Source organism: Poeciliopsis prolifica, unplaced genomic scaffold (genome assembly GCF_027474105.1).
Source record: "Poeciliopsis prolifica strain line A6 unplaced genomic scaffold, Auburn_PproV2 SCAFFOLD078, whole genome shotgun sequence".
In the NCBI taxonomy this organism is placed as follows: Eukaryota; Metazoa; Chordata; class Actinopteri; order Cyprinodontiformes; family Poeciliidae; genus Poeciliopsis; species Poeciliopsis prolifica.
Genome location: NW_026562453.1, coordinates 1,662,338 through 1,684,003, shown reverse-complemented (window position 1 = coordinate 1,684,003; position 21,666 = coordinate 1,662,338). Strand labels below are relative to the sequence as shown.

The 21,666-nt window shown below is 37.3% G+C and overlaps 3 protein-coding genes across 5 annotated transcripts in view; 2 read left to right on the top strand and 1 right to left on the bottom strand.

The window, feature by feature from the left end:
* The window catches only part of blnk (B cell linker), a 28,952-nt gene extending 27,608 nt beyond the window's left edge, over nucleotides 1-1,344 (top strand). For both annotated transcript variants that reach the window (XM_055021702.1, XM_055021703.1), the window contains one exon: nucleotides 414-1,344. In XM_055021702.1, coding sequence (XP_054877677.1) covers nucleotides 414-530 — 117 coding nt within the window. In that variant the 3' untranslated portion in view covers nucleotides 531-1,344. The remainder of the gene's footprint in view (nucleotides 1-413) is intronic.
* A 1,830-nt stretch (nucleotides 1,345-3,174) lies between these two features.
* On the bottom strand, nucleotides 3,175-8,933 carry LOC129352622 (zinc finger protein 518A-like). The gene is made up of 3 exons (XM_055021700.1): nucleotides 8,836-8,933; nucleotides 6,207-8,081; nucleotides 3,175-5,393 (listed from the first exon to the last, which is right to left on the bottom strand). Exons 2-3 carry the CDS (start codon nucleotides 8,065-8,067, stop codon nucleotides 4,729-4,731), a joined length of 2,526 nt encoding a protein of 841 aa, XP_054877675.1. The 5' UTR covers nucleotides 8,068-8,081; nucleotides 8,836-8,933; the 3' UTR covers nucleotides 3,175-4,728.
* Nucleotides 8,934-12,295: 3,362 nt separating this feature from the next.
* On the top strand, nucleotides 12,296-20,361 carry ccnj (cyclin J). Of its 2 annotated transcripts, none has more exons than XM_055021699.1 (7): nucleotides 12,296-12,421; nucleotides 13,990-14,119; nucleotides 14,315-14,406; nucleotides 16,457-16,667; nucleotides 17,288-17,587; nucleotides 18,318-18,477; nucleotides 19,510-20,361. In XM_055021699.1, the coding sequence occupies exons 3-7, from the start codon at nucleotides 14,338-14,340 to the stop codon at nucleotides 19,850-19,852; spliced, it is 1,083 nt and encodes a 360-aa protein (XP_054877674.1). In that variant the 5' UTR covers nucleotides 12,296-12,421; nucleotides 13,990-14,119; nucleotides 14,315-14,337; the 3' UTR covers nucleotides 19,853-20,361. The 2 variants fall into 2 exon arrangements, with proteins under 2 accessions (XP_054877674.1, XP_054877673.1); XM_055021698.1 differs by having other exon boundaries at nucleotides 13,911-14,119.
* The last annotated feature ends 1,305 nt before the right edge of the window (nucleotides 20,362-21,666 follow it).

Genomic DNA, 21,666 nt, shown 5'->3' with positions numbered 1-21,666 from the left:
CATTTGGTCAGCTGGTCTTACTGCTGTATGTGCAGTACAATGGCTGCTGGAGGAAACAAATGTTTAGTTGTTGGCTTTCCATCCACAATACACTTGGTGTATTCTTGTTGGTTGTGCAGGAGGCTCTAATTCTGCTTTTCAAAGGTGTATAGATGGAACAAAGAAAATTCAAATTCAAAATGACTCAAACTTGTCCACTTATTTTCTTGCTTTTACAATTCATTAAAATGTGTTGAACGCTTCAACAATAAATGTGTTGAATAAATTAAACATAACCTTATGCAGATGACAAGTGTGTATTTAATCAGATATATGTATATATATTATTGTCACTAGAGATCACAGCATTCAGGCTTTTGCATTTCTGTGTCAAACTAATAAACCGGTTGTTTTTCTGTGTTTTTACCCTGCAGTTCTTCAGCAGTGTCTCTAGCATCATAGAGAACCACCAGAAGAACCTGCTGGTTCTGATCGACAGCCAGAGCAACACCAAAGACGCCACCAAGTTGTTTTTTCCTGTAAAGCCGTAGATGACCCTGTCAGTTCTTTCACTTTGCATCTTTACGGCCCATTTTCAACGTGTTTCCAAGTACAACACAGAGCTGCAGGTGACGGTAAACCGACTAAAGAACTGCTTAAGAGCTTCCTGCAGGATTCCACTGCAGTCCTGGTTCTTCCACATGGAGACATTTACAGAAACTAAATTAACAGGAAGGTTTTAAAGTAATATCCTGGATGAAACTTTTTCTTCTTCTTGTGGCTTTATGTGGAGTTTTAGTTCTTCAAAATTACATTCTCCTTGCTTCCAGCTGTCCTTTCCCACATTGTGACCATTATCTTGCTGTACAATGCAACTTGCATGCTTCACTGAGGGAGTTTTACATTTGCAGCACATCCTGATCTCTCTGTGATCATGCTTGATGAGTTTTTGCTCATAGTTTTTGTTTCTTTTTAAGCAACAGGTTATTGTTGTTCACTCTTCCAGTAAAAATCATTCTTGTAAAGTGTACAGTTTATTGCATTTCTTACCGCCACCTGTTTTATTATTACCAGTTTCCATAGTTTTCTAAATGAAAAACAGTTACAAAGTATGAGACTGCCGCAATTCTTCCTGCGTATTAGAGCGTTTTGGAGGTAATTATAGTTTTTGCGTTTTTACCATCAAGTTTTCTTTAGACAGAAACTTTACTTAAAAATAATGTTCATTCTTCCATTACAGATCATTTTTGTAAAATGTATTAAGTTCTGTTTAGTAGAAATACTCAGTAAGACATTTTGCCCAAAGGTTTGTTCTGGTGCTGTTTTTTTTTTCTCATATTGTAATAAATGCTCCTGTTCGTTTTCTGGCGCTATAGAGTGAGTTTTTGTTTTATTCCGATAATGATTTATATGTTTTTCTTGTGTTAAGCTCTCAAATGTTTGCATATTTTCTGAAGTTCATATTGTTTTGGACATCCAGGTACAAAATATTTACTCTGAAAATACTTGGGAGGTAGCAGGGTTTATGATTCAGAAATCATTAACCAACACAAACGCTAAAGTTTGATTCTGAATCAGTAACATTTTGAAGGGCTGAGATTGACTTGATTAAGACATACAGAGGATAGAAGAGGACCCAAAAACTTTATATTTCAGCATTTGTTTACTCAAGTAAAAGTAAAAAGTAGCACTTAAAGAAATTGCTTGAGTAAGAGTAAAAAATAATTTAATATTTACAAGTTGCATCATCAGATGAACTAAAATGTAAAGTTGAGTGGAAATTTTGGTATTTTAAGGAGAAAATTACAATAATTCATGTAAGTAACAAACAATAACAAAAGCGGGCAAAAGAAAATGTTTCCTAATTAGTTTATTTCAATAAAAAACTGATGAAACTGACAAAAACTGCAGGTGTCTATTTGTAGCTGGTGAAGTTTTGGTTAAAAGATGTTTTTCATTCAGTGGGAAGAAAATTCAGACATTTTACATTAAATATAAACAAATACTTCATAATAAAATAACTCAAGTGAAAGTAAAAAATACAGCATAGTAAAAATACTCCTAAAAGTATATTTTTTCAATAAAGTTACTCAAGTCAATGTAACTTTTTACTACCCAACTCTGGATATTTAACAGATTTTTAAACCTCCGATCTTCAAAGCACATTGATATCTGTAATATTGCAATTTGTAACAAACGATGAAAAAGAAATGGCAGCATCATGCTGTGGGGATGCGCAGCAGAAACTCTTATTCAATAAATTAGAATATGCATTCAGTACTTTATGAAAATTGACAACCTTTAAGCAGATATTTAATATACTTTTCATTAACGCTACATTTATGTATTTAAAATGTCATGTGAAGTCAAGTTTATTTATCACATCTCAGCAGCAAGTTTCATAAAAATATCAATCACCAATTATGAAACAAGCAATAAACTTGACATTTTGTCAAACATCCTCAAAATCATTGTCAAATATATTGATCAATGTTCCAGTTTCTATTAATCAAAACTCAAAAGCAGATCTGAACAGGTGGGCTTTTCGTCTTAGTTTTGGCTGTTTTTCTGTTTTCTTAAAGTTTGTGGTGCACAGAAGCTGAATTCTGCTGCTTCATGTTTGGTTCTGGTTCTGGGGATGCAGAGCAGACCAGAACCAGAACCAGAAGAAATGAGTAGTTTGATACAATATTATGTAATAATTTTGAATATCTTTTAGCTGTAGGTGGAAAATCATCACAATTAACAAAAAATAAAGGTTTTCAAACATCCATCTCTTTGTAATTAGTCAAAATGAGAACTTTTAATAACATTCTAATTTATTGGATTAGAATATTACACAGGAAATAATATCTATAGCTTTCAACCATGCATTGTTTCCTCTACAATTTTCGTGGTAATGATAAGAATATTCATGGTGTCTAAACACTTTTAGAGGCTCTGCGTGTTTAACTCTGATCTTAATCTGGTTTCTATATGCGACAGTTGTTGCAGTGTTGTCTCTTTAAACAACCCAAATGACTCAACGTGTGAAGCCAGCAACGATATGCAGTTAGAAATGTGTTGCTGCAGGTGCGCTACAACTAGGAGGAAGTAAGAAAAGTTTACAACCCGTACCCAAACGTCAGCTGTCTCGTCATTTCATACTTCCCAAAAGCTAGCGTGTAGAACCAAAGCAGCAGACGGACTCAGAGGGATTTTTAACTTGTGTTTTATTAGGATTTTTCATGCTCAGTCAGGAAACAATCCACTGAAATCAATGAGGAATGAGACAGTGTTGCTGCAGCAAAAGGGAGCTGGACTTCTTACTTCAAGAGTTACTGTAAAAATTTAAATAAAAATGTTTCGACTCATATCATCGCCACTCAAAAACAGCAAATTTCATTCGTAATGCTATCACACCCATGCAGTTTTATTGCATAGTCATAATTTCCAGGCACTTGGTGAATATTCTCAGGTTATTTATTTTTACAGTACCTATTGCGGATTATATACAAAGCTAATATATATAAATTTAAAAAGAAATCATTGAAAACAGGGATTTTTGCACACATTTCCCATTTAAATAAGGGACAGTGGCTACATTAGGGAAACAAAGAGCCACAGCAGGATTGTCAAAGGATAAGGCCTAAAAAAGTGAGGTAAAGGGTGGGAAAATACATTTTATAGTGCAATTCAATAATTAGCATCATTTCAAGTCCTCAAACCTCAAATCTTCAAGAGATAAAACAAAAATCTAATCTGTTAAATCTTTTTTATTCTCTTTTCTAAATCAATTTTGAAGAAAATAATTAAAAATTGTGACCAGGGATATCAACACCCACATGCATACATGCATGAAAAATAGAGCTCTCACAGTAAATAATATACTTTCTGAACATGATTCAAAGTTTATACAAAAGAATTTAGAAATACACAGATTCCTTAGAAATAATGCATAAAAGAAGCATTAAAAGACTAAATCTAAGCAGGATAAATAAATGTTGAATAAGACAGCTTATTGTACTTTTTTTGTTATTTTTATACACACATTTGGTATATTTGAGTAACTTACAGCATTCTGCCTCCAATAACATAAATATGACAGCTACCACACTGCGTAGTCTACCCGTACATAATCTGCTTCCAAAAACAGACGGTATGGCAAATTAACAGATTACAGTGTTTTTATAAAATCCACATGACAGTGTACCTAAATCACTTTAAATAAAACCTTTTTGGAGGCAAAAAGAGACACAAAAATAAACTAAACTCTCTGTATTGAGCTTTACTGGAAGAGAAACAAAAGGTAAATGTTTACCCTGAGAATGTGAACCTTCCAGGAAGCATCATCAATTTATTTATAAAATAAAAATAAAAATAATCACAAGACAGACCTAAAACAATAATTTCACTACAAAAAACAAAATCTTACAGAGTATTTTTGCTCTGGTTTCTTGTACAAATGTCTTAATGGTCTTGAAATAAGACAAAACTAACTTACAACTGACTTTTTAGCAAAATATAGAGGCTTGTTTAAAGTACATAATATCTTAATATAGTGCAAATGAAACTAGCACTTTTTTTTATCAACTTTAAGGAATTACTGACTCAAACTAACTGTTAGTTAGTTCTGTCTTGTTTAAAGTATAGTACAATATTTAAAAAAAGAAACTAAACCAAAAATATTTGGTGAGATTTTGCGTTTTTGCAGTGTTTTTTTCCAGATTTAATTTTTCTTCTCCCCACCCAATCCAGTGTGTGTGACATTTAAGACTTTTCACAGTTTGGCTTCCTCCAGTCCATCAGGTGGCGCTGCCGGTGGAGCATCATCTCTTCCTGGCTTGCAAACACCCGGCCGCAGAACCAGCAGGAGATCCTCGACGAGGCGTCCCGGCCCGGCGACGCCACGCCCACAATTTCGTACTTTTTCCTGCTCACCCTGCGGAACTTCAGCCTCAGGGTGAACCTCTCCTGCACCGAGTTCTTGCCCTGATCGTCCATCAGATTGTTCGTCATCGCTGCAGCCCCGCCACCGCTCAGAACCGATAGAGCCCTGAGAGTGTGCCGGGAGAGCAGGACTCTCCGCACCTGCCTGTACTTGTTGACGACCTCCATGATGCGTGCCACCTGGGGGATGTCGGCGTCTGGGTGGTTCAGTACAACGACGGGCTGGTCTCCCGCCGGACGTTTGACTGGCTGGGACTGATTTACGGCGACTAACCTCAGCGTTCTCGGCTGATGTTTCGGAACCAGGTGCCACTGAGGCCTAGCCGCCACCGCCGCTGACGGCTCCCGCTGACTCGCTTCAGCTCCAGGTGACTGGACGCCGCTCAGGAGATGCTGGCTGAAATCTGTGGACGCCTCTTCGCATTTTGACCCTTGATCACTTTGCTCTGCAGGACGTTCAAGGCTCAAGTCCAAATTTGCCTTCCCTGTAAAAAAATTAAGATTAATAAAGGAAAATTTTACAGTAAAGCAATATTATTCAACATGGTCTGTCACAATTAGCAGTAAATCAATAAATAGCATGACAAATTAAAATAGGCTTGATAATTTCCAATCATTAAAAAGGTTCTCATTTGATATCATTATAAAGCAGTCGCTTTGCTTTTGTTTAAAGAGATGTCATTTCATTTGTTATCTTTGTTGTTTTGTTTATTTTGGATATTTTAAATGTCTTCCAGGTCCAATATAAAATGTTGATTAGATTTTAGATTAGCTGTAAAACAGCTAAAACACTGACTTCCTTTAAATCTCAAATAAAAACGCACCTGTTTAGAATTGTATTTGAAACATAATCAATTAAAAATGTAGTGATGGAAGTTGACTTAATGTATTGTTTATTCTATGTTGCATGACTTTGTGCTTTTGTGTTTATGATGTAAAGCACTTTGAAATATATTGCTGCTGAAATGTGCTATACAAATACATTTTTATTGATTTTTGATTGATTGCTATCAGATTATCTCAAAGAACAAAGTTGTTTATCACAATTTATCTGGGACAAAAAGTTTGTTATTCTGACACTGTGTTGTGATTGTCAGGAAATTAAATATCTTCTATTTCTGAACAAATTTTGTATTGTGCTTTTTCAGCTTAGTGTGTTTTTTTTTTTTTTGCTTTTTGACTCAACTGAAGATAAAGTAACAGAAAATATCGCGATAAAGTCTGAACTCTACGCAGAAAGTGGTTTTCCGGTACTCATTTCATGCCTGCAGAGTTTGAACAACAAATTACCGTCTTACCATGCGGTGAAGAAGCCGCAGGACTTCTCTTCTCCTCCGTCTCCTCGTTGGATTTTTGTAGCGCTGGCTCTTCGTGCGGCGTCCTCACGTTGGTCACTGATGCAGCTACGGAATTCGTCTCGCTTGTTCCCTCAGCAGATCCGCGTCTGTCTGAGAAATCCTGCGACTCCTCTAGATCATCTCGATGTTCATTTTCCATCCTCGTATCTTTAGCCTCTGTTGGCTGTACAGAGTCACAGATTGCAGTTCGTCTAGAAGGATCAGGAAGGCCCGCCGGGGAACCTTTGATGGCGTTTTGCTGAGGAATCGGCGGCTCCACATGACCATCAATCTCAACATGTTTTGGAGATGAAGAGCTTTGAGACACCCACTGCTTCCCCTTCACCAGATTCTTCTTTATGACAATCTTTAAAACCTTTCCTTCTGGTTTTCTTTGCACTTTTTTAAATCTAGCTTTTCTTCTCCACCGTGGTCTTTTCATCTTCCCCTCACTCTCATTCGGCAACTTTAAATCACTCGACTTGCCCACGTCGTCTATGGGCTCTTCCAGTTTTTCACTGTTTTCCTGGATCTCTGAATCAGTCTTTAATTTGCGGTTCTCACGGTTTTCCTGTGTTCCAGCACCAGACGACGAGAAGTCACTGCGCGGTTTGTTTTCAGTCAAACAAAGCGCCTGGTTTTTCAGATTTGGACTAAATCCTTTCTGGTCACTTGCACACAAGGAGTCGCTATCGGCGCTTTGGGGACAGGTAGGCTCCTTATCTGCGGAGGCCATTTTCAACCTTTTCGCGTAAGCAGCACCGTTCTGAGCTAACGTTATTTTGTTCTTGACCGTGAGGACGGCGAGATCTGACGTGTTGGGCACGATGCCATTTTCTGAGTTTTTCTGAGGGACGTTTGACAGAACGGATTTGAGAGCCTTGGTCCACTTCTGGTCATCGGTTTCCCCTGCGACAGATTGCATCAAAAACTGCTGAGTCTCTTCTAACGTTGTCTGTGGGTCAGAAAGATGGCAGTATTTATCCAGAAACTCCTTCCCGGGTAGCGACAGACAGTCCTGCGTCAACCAGCAGGTGTCCCTGACAGTGCTTCTCGTTAACCTCGTCTTCACTCTGGGGATCCGCTCACTTGGTGTCATTGCTATGGAATGAATTCGCCTCCCATCTTTCCTCTGGTTGCCATTCTGGCAAACATGAGCAGTTTTAACGCTCTTATTGATCAACCATTTCTCCGGCGCCTCGCCGCCGCAGAACTGACCACCAACTTCTTTATCTTCAACGGTTAAATTATGCTTATATATGTGGTCGAGAAACACCCGAAAGTCACATGTTGAGAATTTCTTACACGTTTCGCATGAATACTTCCCGTCCGAGCAGTGGTACATGCTCAGGTGTGCACTAAACTCAGGCCAGGTGCGTTGAATGTTGTCGTTGCACATGCTGCAGGTAGAAAAAGTGTCTTTGTGGCTTAGCAGGTGAACCTGAAGGTAGGAAAATTCATGGGCGCTAAAAGTGCACATATGGCAGGAAAAAACGGGCAGACTGCCTCCGTGCATTTCCATGAAGTGCCTCACCAGGTCTTTGGGGGCATAATCCGAGTTGTCCCCGCATTGAGAGCAGGGGAACCTGAGCGTACTGCCGCCGTCGTTTGTGACGCGGGCTTCCCGGGGAGGCTCCTTAGGCCACACGCTGGTCTGCTCCCACTTCTTCGCTATCTTCTTTGGCCCATTCTTATCTTGGCTTTGCATAGCTGGGGGCTGAACGACAGTTTTCCTGAGGTGGAGCCGTCTGTGCCAGCTTCTATTCTTCTTGCTGACGCGCAGTTTTCTGTGGCCCGTTGAGGTGGCTGTGCAAACATCCATGTTTCTTCTAGTTTCTGGTGCACAAAATATGCAGCGGTTAATAAAAACAGCATTGTTTAGAAGTTTTTAAAAAATGACATTTTGAACAGGAGATGTAATTTTACTTGAATATAATTAAATGTAAGCCCCTAAAACAAGATTGTAGTTCTTAAACAGGTCCACCTGTTGCTTGGCCAAGGTCCAAAATACCTCACTGTGGGCATTAGTGTGTCACAAACAACAAACATGTATATTCACCAACATGCAGAAAATTACAATAGCTTCACCTGCAAGATCCATAACCAGATTTTAAAAGAAACACACGAAATAAATTTAGAAGCATCACTTTTTACGACTTGTTAGAAAGAAAACCAAAACAAGAAACGCACTAAAACTTAAAACGACCGAGTACAAACAGCCAGGGGGGGTCGTTGGTCCATTGTTTAGTTAAAGTTAACCACAACAAAGCGATGAAGACTCGCTTTGCAGCGCGCAGAGAAGACATAGAAACACAAGTTATAGGAAAAGAGAGGCGCTGCGCCTCTCTGTTTATGTCTAAACACGCATTTCGTGGCGTTAACTGCGGTTTGAATTGACGCGACGCTTAAGAAGAGGAGCTTACAAAGACGAAATAACTTACAGAGCACAAAGCGCTACGATAAAGTTCCCGCACAGCACCGCGTTTTCACGCCGACTCGACTCATTACCGCAGACCAAGCTGTCGGGTGGGATAAATTCATAGTAAACGTGGAGTTGTCCCGGGTGTTGGGGGTATTTTTTCCTCTTTACCTTTTTCTTTTGTGGAGAGCTTGACAGCTCATCGAGTGGCGGCCATGATGGTTTCATCCGGGGACTCCAGCCCGTGAGCAGCGTTAGCCGTTAGCTTCCTGCTGTCCCAGGCCTGCAGCTCTGCACAAACACCCCGCTGTTCCTCCAATGCTTTCCCTCCGTTTCTGTTGAGCTTCTACAGTTTATAGCCCAAAATATAGAGTATTTAACCAATATTAAATGTGGAATGAACAACCGTGACATTAAAGGGTTTAGCTGTTTTCTGTTGTTTTGTTTTTTTGCAACTACTAAACTGAAAGGCGGGGCATTCATCTGCCTCTTTTACTCTCACAATAAACAGATAAAGTTAATCAGAAGTTACTGAATTGGTAAATAGGGTCCACTTGTTTGTAGTTTAAACTCATACTAGTCATGTTTTTGGGTAAAGTACCCAAACAGTGAACTCCAGAAAAAGTAGCACTATTTTTATTCAAGTAAAAGTAAAAAGTAGCTGTCCAAAAAATTACTCAAGTAAGAGTAAAAGGTCTGCTCAAACACTGAGGAACTGGTCAAATTATCAATCATTTAATATTTTAAAATTACGTGACCTAATATATATAAAGTTAAGTGGAAATGTTTGTATTTTAACTTACATAAGTACAAAAAAACCCTCACAAAATAACATTTCCCAAAGAGTTTCTTTCAATAAAAAACTTTAAAAAACATTAACAGAATCTGCAGGTGTGTCTCTGTGTCTGGTGAATTTTTGGTTAAAACATGTTTATTTTTTATTCAGTGGGTAGAAAATCCAGAAATTTTACTCCAGAGAAGAGATACTTCATAATTAAATTACTCAAGTAAAAGTAAAAGGTACAACATAGTAAAAATACTCCTAAAAATCACTTTTTTCTCAAGTAAATGTAATTAGTTACAACCCAACTGGTTTGTTAGATTTTGTTTGAAAATAACTTTTTTTTAAATACTTTTGATTATAATATCAAATATGATTTCATCAGCAAAAACAATAAAAAATAAAGGAGAGACCTGACAACATCAGGTGATTAATCTATACGATGTGTTTTACTTAGTTACTGGAATAATTAAACTTCTTAACTGAATTGTTTTGTTTTCACACCAAGTATCAGAAATCAATGATCAATGAGCCATTTCTGCTCTGTGGTGATATTTTATTCGCAGAAAAAAGAAGTCCAGCGTGCAAAAGCTATAAGGTTGCATTTTATGGTTTATTTATCCACCAAGGCAAGCAATAAATGCAGATTTATCTTTCTACTGTTTCCTTCTTCTCCCCCTGCTATGGTTAAAAAAAACAGAAACATAAGCCCACCCCGGTGCATGCTGGTCCTGTTTCTGTACTTATGGAAAATGGCTTCACAGTTCTTCCTGTATAACTTACAAAGGCAAAACAAAACAAAAAAAAAAATAACAAATTAACCCCTAGAAATAAAGTAAACCAAGAACAAATTTCAACAAAATGAATAAACATAAAAAATAGATATCTCCAACAGGATAATTCATATTAATGAATGTATAATTTTGTTATAAATACACAGTATTGAGTGAGACGCTAATTTCCAAAGTGTGTCTTTTAAAACGTTTACGGAATTATATTTGTCATAAAATAGTAACTGAAACATAACGTTCCTAATAAAGTAAAAGGGTTGCTGTATGTTGAGTCCTAAAGGTGGAGCTTTATTGAAATTATTGAATGTATTTATCGATCATCTCAGAGGTTTGCTTGAGAATGTTAGAAACACTGCCAAGAGGTCAGGGGTCAATCAGGGGTTCTTTTTAACTATGAAGTCCGATAACCCAAGTTTCTAAAATAAAATAAAAAATAAATATCCTTTATTGATATTGGGGAAATTTAGCAGCAAGTCAAAGGAAAATGTAAGATGCCTGTTCAGCCAAGGTAAACACATAAAAACCTGTATAATCTTCACGAAGGAAGACAACCCTGTACTATCCAGGTGAGTGTATGTTCATCAAAGAAGTGAGACTTGACATCAAGTGAAGCTGAGGCTGAGGCAGCAGTAACTTAAACTCAATGTTTTTGGCCAATTTTGAGAGAAATTTTGCAGTAAAATCAGAATAAAATGTGAAGATCTGTTGATTTTTTTGTGAGTTTTGCAAATTTGTGAAAAACTGGAGGGACTTATTGATGTAATTTGGAGTCTAAAGGGCCAGATTTGGCGCCCGACCTTGAGTTTGACTTATGTGCATTAAACGCTCAGCGGTTGCCATGGTTAACTTGTTCAATCTTGCTCTTTTAACACTAGCTAGCATGTTGTCAGCATACTACAACTGCGTCATAAAATAAATTATGCTACAATATTGAATGAGATGCGTCTTAATGACCCATTACATGCAGACGAGTCAATAAATGATGAGAGAAAACGTCAAATATTATTAATTAGCAAATAGTTTCCTCACAGTAAGATCATCAGCTCTCAATGATTGGAATTTCAGAGACATGATGTCAGTAGTTCACAGAATAAAAGAACAATGTTCATTTTACTCAAATATATACATATAAAGAGTGAAATCACAGAAACTGATAATTTTGCAGTGGTTGCTTAATCTTTTCCAGACCTGTATATGTAATATACACAAGGCACACATGCCATGTTGCTGCAATACAGATAAACTTAACTTGAGTTCTTATAAATATAAAGTTTATTCAAAGAAAAAAACACAAAATATGCAACATTTTCTAGAGATGGATACCAAAGCTCCTCCTCTTCACTCAAATGTATTTACTAACAATCTCCCCACCAGTTAGCAAGTCTGAAATGTTCTCTAGATGGTTACAATGTCATTCACTGCCATATGTTTTTTGTACAAGACACTTTCTATAATACTAACCTGGAAGATTGCAGGCATAGTCACTGCACCTGCAGCCAATCCCTCCTCTGTCCAGTCCCCAGGGTCTGGCGTCTTCTGGGCATCATCCTGGCCAGCAGCACCAAAATGCTTTTTGGTTCGAATGAAAACAGACACAGGAACTTGTGAGCTTCTCCCTAAATGTGGGAAATATGTTGAGACACTTCACAGTTAGGACACATTTTTGTTCATGATATTTTAAAAAATGTTGAACCCTGTGATCTTCCCTTTACCCCAATCCGATATCTTCCACTGGTTGATGTGCCGGGGCAAAGTGCTGGCTGCAGCTCCCATGGATGATTTGAAAACTTGGTCTCTCATCTCTCTTGATTGCTCTCACCTAACAGGCAAGTATTTTTGGGTACACAGGAAAATTATGGAAACTCAAATATGATTTTTGTTTGTTGCTGCTGAGAAAGATGGACACAACAAAACAAAACAAGAAATTATGAATCATATCAGAATAATGCAAAGGTTTTAATATTTACAGCAGTATTCTAAGCAACAGTGTTGGAAGATGTCCGTGATTTTACATTAATATAGGAAGTAAACCTTTGAACTTTGCAGGACTGACATTTTTTTAGCTACATGTGGCTAAAGCTGCTGCTAGCTAGCTGAATTTAAAATTGTAGGTTGTTTCCCTTACACACTTTAAGGAAATTGTAAATTAACAATGACGGATAACATTGACGTGACGAACTAACAGGTAAATATTATTTTTATTAACGTTGATAGAAAAAGTAAGCCTTTTAACATTACAGCACTGACTGTATTTTAGCTACATTTGGCTAAAGCTACTGCTAGCAGGAATACCGTCTATTCAGATGCTGTTTCCTTTATAAACTGCACGAAAATGGTAAATTAACAATAATGGATAACGTTGTCATGGCTAATTAACACGTAGATGTTGTTTTATTAACCTCACCTTTCGCTATTCCTTGAATATGATGAGTTTACGTGAATTTTCCAGACAGGTTTTTTGCGGCAAAAGGCTGGAAGTACAGATAGAATGGAAGTAATTTTACGTAATTGTGAAAATAGCCTGAATGTTTCTGACATTGCGAGTCACAATGCAAGAAATGTATCAAGTTTCTTTGTCTAGCTGATTAAGATTATAGATATGGAATCTCTTTGTATGTATATCTTGATCATAAATTTCTGTTTTTGTGGTGAAAATATACGTGGGACGAAACAGTTGAGTTGTGCAGAAGAAACAGCACCCCCTACAGTCAAAGAATAGAATCAAGTAACACCTATTGAAAAGTTAATGGCAATAACTTTGATTATTTAGCCTATCATAAAAGAACAAAAATATATAAATGTAACAGTTTCTAACTAAATATTTAATTACCAACATAAATCCTTGCTAATAACCCTGAAAGTAAAAGCTGGGCCTTGAGAACCTCCACATCATCTTCTGCTGGTGAGCTCATTGATAAAAATATGAATTTTTAAAATGGCTCACCATTTTAAGCTGAGATGTTGTTCATGTCCAGAGGGGAGGGAACAATAAAGAAGAGGAGACATGAGCAACAGCTGAAGCAAAAAATGTTTACTATGCAAGTTCATTAGAGCCAGCTTTTATTTTGGTAGTCCACTTCTGCTTATTGGTAAGATTGTCTGTAATCATTCAATATATCTATTAAACTATTTAGCTTGAAGTTAATTTTTTAATTCTAAAGTACAGCTTCAAGCTGAATATTAGCTTATTATGTAAATATTTAGTTATGAAAGCTGCTACTTAGATGCTAGCTAAATATTTTTAGGTAACTGCTCATATTTCGTTTGGGGCTGTAGTTTGAAGCTAAATCTTATATATAAATGTTTGGATAAAGCTGATTATTTAGTAAAAAATCTAATTATTTATTCTCAAACTAAATATTTAACTTGCTAATTAAATATTTAGTCATTTATGATTAAATTAATAACACGGTGAAACTATCACTTTGAATAATGAACCCCATTTTGTTTTTCCCTTATGACAGTAAATCCATATTACTGCTGGTAATTTTGGACAATGTAACTTTACATCCCATAAACGCCCAATTACAAAACTACCCATTAATTTATGGGACGTAGTTGGTAGTGATGCTTTCAAGTGCTAAATAAAATGTAAAGATGCCACAATCAAATAACGAGTATAAAGACTTTAAAAGTGTCTCATTCACATTTTGATGCTTATTTCTCTTTCCGAGCCCCATTTCTCTTCCGTCATTGCGTCTCTCTGCTCGGTTCTGATTGACAAGCCATGGAGCGTTGCGCTTTTTCGAGCAGCACTTGAACGCACCTGTGCAGTTTGAAGAACTCGTGTTCCTGCCGCCTGCGAGCCTGAAACAACGAGACCAAGCAAAGCATGATCGGCTAGTCTAAACTGCACTTTTACTCCAGTGAACCTGCGCATTGGGTGAGTCTGCACCGATCATTCATTTCCGTGCCACGGATTGGAAAAGCTGATTGAGTTATGACACCCAAGGGATCGCCAATCGATGCGTGTGGTTGAAATCCTGCGTGCAAAACGTTACGTTTTAAAACGTTGAGAGCGCATCTTCTACACCCAGTATGAGTGTGCTAATCACTTTGACTTTGTTTTGACTTCCAGAGGTTTTCAAAGCACCGTCTTAAATGGAGCTAGAGGACCAATGGTGGAAGGGACAACTTGCTGCAGATATTTACCAGGCGCTCAGATGCAAAGTGAGGGCGATTTGACCATCAAATGGAGCCACAGTGGAGAGAAAATAATTAACATTTTCAGTGCATCTATATTGTTTTTGATAGCTTGTGCTCATCCTGTACATTCCTGATGTTTTACCAGTCAGGCATGCCATTATGACCACAACTACTGCACTCAAGTAACTACTTAAACATACTTCTATTCAAGTACCAGGTATTATTCAAGAGTAAAAAAGTATTTGGTAAAAATACTTTACTCAAGTAGTGAATATCTGATCAAATTGTCAATCATCTTATATTTAAAAATTACATAATCAGATGGATTAAAATGTAAAGTTGAGTGGAAATTTTGGTATTTTAAGGACCAAAATGACAATAACTTATATACGTAACAAAACCAAAGAAAATTTTTCCAATAAAAATCTTATAAAACTTGAACAGAAACTGCAGGTGTGTGTCTGTCAGTTTCTGGTTAAAATATGTTTGTTCTTTATTCAGTGGGAACGAAATACAGGCAGTTTATTCAAGTAAGAGTAGAAATACTTCATAATAAAATTACTCAAGTACAAATAAAAAGTACAAAATAGTAAATATTCTCTTAAAAGTAAACTAAAAAAAAATCAACTAAATGCAATTGAATTACATTTACCCAACTCTGCCTATTAGCTTTGTTTCTGCCCTGACTTGTTGACTCCACTCCTGAAAGTTGTGAGTCTCCATTGATCTGACTTTTTGATTGATTTTTTTAATTAGTTTGTAAACTAAACTAGAATACATTAAGTGTAGTATGCTGCTAAAAAATCTTGCACTCGACTGCCTCCATGAACGGTTGTAGCAAAGATTATGTTGGTGATATTTGTCAAAGTTGACTCCATAAAGCGACCTACTGCCTTAGCTGGATGATGTTTTTCCCATCATGCATCATGGTTCTGTTGGTTCACCAGATAAGCAACCATTCTTGGGAGAGATTCTTCTGTTGCAATTTTGACGCTCGGTTTCCCAATGTTGGTGATCAGCATGGTAACCCTAACTGGTGAACCAATAAGCAACAAACTGGAACGCACTTTTCATTCTGACACCGTTTCATCAGAACCAGCATTAAACCTTCGTCTGCATCAGTGAGTTTTGCACCACTGCTTCCTTTGGTAGATATTGGACAATACATACCAGGATCCCACCAACAGGCTTTTGGAGATGCATCAAATCTGTCATTTACCACCACTGTTTGGTTCTTGCTTTTCTGTTTTTTATGCTTTTAATTATTGGTGGGACTTGATTAATTTTTTTTATTAATCAGGGTTAATTAATCAAACTATATATCAACAAACTAAGCAACATTTGCATTACAATAATCACTTTTTACTGGTCAATTATAGAATAAATAGACATATGAGCTCAACAACAAGATATTTATTGTTTTCGGATTTCGGTAGTAACTAGTCACATTTACTCAATTACATTTATTTTAGTTTTTTTAAAGTTCTTTTAGGAATATTTTTATTATGTTGTACTTTTTACTTTTGTGTGAGTAACTTTATTATGAAGTATTTCTACTTTTACTGGAGTAAAATTTCTGGATTCTCCACCAACTGACTGGAAAAACAAACATGTTTATACCATGTTTTGTGTAGACACAAACACACACTTAAAGTTTTTGCTAAAGTTTTCTAAGTTTTATATTGAAATAAACTGATTTGTTGATATCAAGCTTTAATAATTAAGTATAAAAACACAAAATATTTTAACATAAAAACCTCTTTGGGAGAAAAATTATCTACTCAGAAAGAAAACAAGCATAAATATCATTAGTTTAAGATATTTAAATTTCAGTTTTTTGCAATATAACTGTAAACATCTGTAGTTATGCAATTTAAAGGTCAGTGGTCATAATGTTATGCTAGATCTCTATGGATTATTTGTGTTTTACTTAGTATTTTATTTAATTATTAAATTGTATATCTATTTTGGTAATTGGTTAATGGACTACAGATGCGAACAGCGAATATTTACATTTGAGTTGTACTTTGGGTCTGTGTTGTAAATATAGTTTATTGTTGTGATTCTGGAACAGGAGCTCAAACTGCCGTCCTACAAAGGCCAGTCCCCTCAGCTGAACCTCAGGCGATACTTTGCAGACCTCATTGCCATCATCTGCAACCGCTTCTGCCTTTGCCCCGCGGCCAGACACCTGGCCGTCTACCTGCTGGACCTCTTCATGGACCGCTACGACGTCACCATGCAGCAGCTTCACATTGTCTCTCTGTCCTGTCTCCTTCTGGCTAGTAAGTGTATCTGTGACCTCTCAGTTCAGATGCTCTGTCAGATCACCATAGGCTTTATCTGTCAGACAAGTATGCTCTGTCTTTGCCACCTGCTTTTATTTAATCAGCAGCATGACATCATGACATAGACGTTAGGTCATAAACTTTGTTATTAACAGCTGGATGACAGCCAAACTTAGCAGTTAACTAGTCAGACCATCATCAAGTTTTATACGTCGTGTTTTTGTAACTGCAGCTGCTTTAGACACACTGAAACCATAACAATGCATGTATATCCATCTAGTTATCATTGAAACAATTTGAAATAACTTATTTTTTCTCATATCTTGTCATGTATGCCGAACTGGCAGCTCCTCCAAAATCCATAGGACTCCATGAGAAAAAAATAACAGGTTACAAATCAAATTAATCACTTACGGTATAAGTTTCATAGCTCTGGAGTTGGTGCACAATTTTAAAGAGATCAAAAAACATCTCAAATAAGCTCTAAAAACAGTTAGGTTTGGTTTGTTTTTAGCAAATTTGCAGGCATGTCTGTGGGACTTGGCCAACAGAATAAGAACGTTTATAATATGTTGAGCGGTTTATTGATGTGGCTAACTTTGCCCTGGTTGACTCAGGTAAATTTGAGGAAAGGGAGGACCGCGTGCCAAAGCTGGAGACCCTGAACAGCCTGGGCTGCATGAGCTCCATGAACCTGGTCCTGACCAAGCAGAGTTTGCTCCACATGGAGCTGCTGCTGCTGGAAACGTTCAGCTGGAATCTGTACCTTCCCACCGCAGCTCACTTCATTGATTACTGTTTGTCTGTCGGCGTCCTGGACGGAGATCTGCACGACGGCTGGCCCATGGCGAGCCTGGAGAAGACCAAGCTGTACATGGCCAAGTACACAGAGTACTTCCTGGAAGTCTCCTTGCAAGGTGCGCTGGTGAAGGTTAGGCGAAGGAAATCAGAGAATTTGTTTCTGTGTGTTGTAGTTTTATTTTAGGGAAGAATGGAACAAGTTTATTTCTCTCTCTCTGTTTTTCTGTCTTTCTTTCCTTTCTTCCCTCCTTGTTTCCTTCGATCCTTTCTCTCTTCCCTCCTTCCTTCCTACCTTCTTTTTTTCTGTCCTTGCCTTCTTTGCTTCCTTCTTTCATTCATTCCTTTCTCCTTCCCTTTCTTCCTTCCTACCTTCCTTCTTTTTTCCTTCCTTCCTTTCTTTCTTTCTTTTGGTTTTTCCTCCCTATTTTTGTCCATGTTTCCCTCTTTTCATCCTTCTTCCTCCCCTTCCTTCCTCCCTTCTTTTTTTCTGTCCTTGCCTTCTTTGCTTCCTTCTTTCATTCATTCCTTCCTTTCCCTTTCTTCCTTCCTTCCTTCCTTCTTTTTTTTCTTTCCTTCTTTTCTTCCTTTCTTTCTTTCTTTTGGTTTTTCCTCCCTATTTTTGTCCATGTTTCCCTCTTTTCATCCTTCTTCCTCCCCTTCCTTCCTCCCTTCTGTATCTGCTGTGAAATTCTGTATTTATGTTTTTAAACTCTTCTATAAAATTACAGATAAAACTGGAATTTTGATTTTGGAGAAAATTACTGACATAAAAGGTTTAATAATGGATACCATTGTTTCATCAGCTGCATTTCTTGCTCTGTTTTGTTTTTATGTAATTTTCCATAGATCACATCTTTTTGTGCTTTGCTCCGTCGCTGGTGGCTGCTGCCTGCGTGGCGGCGTCCCGCCTCGTCCTCCATCTTTCTCCCAGCTGGCCGGCCCGCCTGCAGCGCCTCACCGGCTACGCCTGGGAGAACCTCACACCCTGCGTGGAGAAGCTGCTCATGTGAGAGAGACAAAGGAGTGAATAACTGAAAATATACGAGAGTTTCAATGTTTTGACAATTGAAAATTTGAACAGAGAAGGATTTATTTATATTCTGCTGGCTCACCTGAGCAGCAGCTCACATCCTGAGGAAAATTAACTTGGCATATTTTTAACTCCTTATCTAGAGAAACCATTGGGGAAAAGTATATGAGAAAAACGGAAAATTTACCCGTTATCTCAACAAGATGGATTTGTTAGCTCGAGAAAACTATCAAGAGAAAGTATTTAAGGAAAAGGTGGAATTAACATAATATCTAAAGAGAAAATGTTTTTATAAAAAATGGGAAGTCAACTTGTAATCTCAAGAAAACCTTAGGAAAAGAGTATTTGTGGAAAACAGAAAACAATCGAAAAATGAATTAATCTCGCGAAAACTATCGGGAAGAAGGATAAAAAGAAAACAAAAAATTTACTAGTTTTCTTGAGAAAATAATAAAAAAATTAATTTCTTCAAGAAAATCTTTGGTGGGGACTGTATGTGGAAAATAGGACATTAACTCGTCATCGCTACAAAATAATCTGGAAAATGTTTTTACCGAAAATAGGAAGTTAACTTATAACAAGAAAACCAAAAGAAATAAATTCCTTTATTTCAAGAAAACTTTTAGGAAAAGAGTTCATGTTAAAAACGAAAAATTCACACGTTATCTTAAAAACAATCTGGAGAATAACTTACTTAGAGGAACCATTGGGAAAAAGTATAAGCTAACAACAAGAAGATAACTCGTTAAATCTAGAAAACCATAAGAAAATTAATTTCTTCATGAAAACGTATATGAGGAAAACAGGAAATGTACTCCTTCTCTCAAGAAAACCATCAGGAAATGACTTTATCGCCAGAAAATTATCTGTAAGAAAAGTATGCAGAAAATGTCATTTCTGTACTTCTTCTGTATTTTAAATACAATCACGTGTGAAACTACACTACTCACTCAAGGGATTTATTTATGCGAATAAGGATTATTAATATGCCATTGTGTTTTTTTCCAGGGCTCATGACAGTGATGTGAAAGAAGCCAGTAAGCATCAGTGCCTTGAGCAGCAGCAGAGCCAGGCGCTGCTCCACAGTTCAGGCCAGCCAGCCGCTGTGTCGCAGCTCCTGCAGCTGCCCTCCATGCAGTTCGCTCAGAAAGCCCCACAGGCAGGCCACAGGTCTGCAGCGTTCCCGCAGGGCCCTGGCGGCCCCCAGCAGAGCGACACACAAGCCTCCGCTGCCTGTCTGGACCCGAAGCCCACCGTTCCCAGCTGGGCGTACCCGGTCAGCATGCACTACAGCTACCAGGCGCCGTGCTTCGACAGTCGTTTTGGCAGAGAACCAGACGCGATCGTTTGAACGTACAGAATGTTGTTTTTAATTTCCAGAGACTTGATAAGATTTGTGCAGCACTTTGAGCCGTTCAGTGTGCAATACATGAGGATGTTTCTTTTCTTAATGTTTGAAATACAGAGTGAATGTCGATGCACTGTTTTGCACCAATCTCTGCTAGTATCACTGCTGCAGACCAAAAAGCCTTGTGTTTATTTTATGCCAACCTGAAGTATTAATTACCCGGTGTTGAAAGTTAAGACACCAGTAGCCAAAAGGGGGGATTTGTGGTTTAACTTAGGAGTTTTTGTTGTGTTGTTGTTCTTTTTTAAGTTTTCTTTTTTCTAGTTTTGGCAAATGTCAAGAACTGTGATGGTAGATGCTGCAGCACGTGAAAATGATCCCCTGGATTTCAGTCAGCTTCTATAGTCCTTTTAAATAAAACGCAAACCTGTGTTAATGATCCTGTTCAGGAGGGAAAACATTACAATTCGAATTTCTGTCAGGTTCACTGTATAAAAATCCTTACGAATGGATGACTGCAACACTGAGTCTGTTCCTTTATTTCCAAAAATAAAAAACTAAAATCTAGCAAATAAAGTAGATCGATGTTTTTTGTAGATCCAAAACTTGAAAGTGTTTATTTTTACAACGGTGTATTTGGACCATTGTAGGAAATTTCAGACATTTGAAATAAAATGAAAAGATCCAAGTTCTTTTTGTGAAAAAAAATCTGATATTAATCTAAAGATTTGACTTTTTTTTTCTAGCAGATGTCCTTGTTTTTCAAAACAATATATATATTTTTTTTATTATTTGCATGTTACAGTTATATGTAACAAACATGAGAAAAAACAAAAAAAAACAAACATGCTTTATTTTCCCGCCACCTAACATTTCCAGAGGTGAGTAGACTGTGAGATTATCAACCATTTAGCAGTGAGTGAATGAGTTGATTGACAGCGCTAAGACCCTCCTCCTTGTTCTGATTGGTTGTTTTGGCTGGAATGTTGCATTACTTTAGCTAGTAATAGTAATTCAGGGACCAGGTGGAGGAGATTGATTGTTTTCACAGGTTATCTGTCTCACACCAAACTTTCACAGCACGGTGACAGCTTTAATAAATATGGAGGAAACATTTTTTTATTAAAGTTATATACTGCAGCTTGAATAAAATGCAACAACAGCATTTTTTTTTATAAGTCTGGATTGCTTAATGTGTATTTTGCATGTTGTTTTTGACTGTTGTTTGTGGGGAGGGACATTTAAGTAATCTAAAACTAATAAAAAATATATAAGCAACCTAATATAAGCAACTGTTGGATGTAAAATTCACAAGCACTAAATATTGTGCTGGTTATCAGTATTGCACCAAAGGAAGTAAGGCAGTTTCAAGCCTTTAAAAATGTGACTCTTGGTGATCAGATAGACTCAAAAAATTGTAACAGCAGCTGCGTTGGAGGGCCCAATTTAAGTTTTTGAAATTGGGGCCCAAGATTCCTGGCGGCGCCCCTGTAACGTAACAAATGTGCAAATAAATGCGAAAACTTCTGCAGGTTTTGCATGTGAGGTGAAGTGACTCCTGACAGCCAGCAGAGGGCAGCATTTGTCTTGTTTATTGTGTGCTAAGAAATCTTCCTTGCCACCTCAGACCTAAGAATGAGAAATAAAAAAACCCCTCAAACATCAATCTTCTTGCTCATTCTGCAGATTTTGCTGAGAAAAATATATTTCTTTGAAACTCCTCAAAACAAACTTTGACCCAAAAGACGTAAAAACAGACCGATCATTTAAAGTTCAGCTAAAACAAACACTGAATATGTTTTTCTTTGTTGAGGCGT

Coding starts and splice junctions, on each gene's coding strand:
- ccnj (XM_055021699.1), top strand. CDS start 14,338: ATGGAGCTAGAGGACCAATGGTGGAAGGGACAACTTGCTGCAGATATT. Junction 14,407..16,456: donor ACCAGGCGCTCAGATGCAAA/GTGAGGGCGATT, acceptor ATTCTGGAACAG/GAGCTCAAACTGCCGTCCTA. Junction 18,478..19,509: donor TGCGTGGAGAAGCTGCTCAT/GTGAGAGAGACA, acceptor GTTTTTTTCCAG/GGCTCATGACAGTGATGTGA.
- LOC129352622 (XM_055021700.1), bottom strand. CDS start 8,067: ATGGATGTTTGCACAGCCACCTCAACGGGCCACAGAAAACTGCGCGTC. Junction 5,394..6,206: donor TGCGGCTTCTTCACCGCATG/GTAAGACGGTAA, acceptor ATTTTTTTACAG/GGAAGGCAAATTTGGACTTG.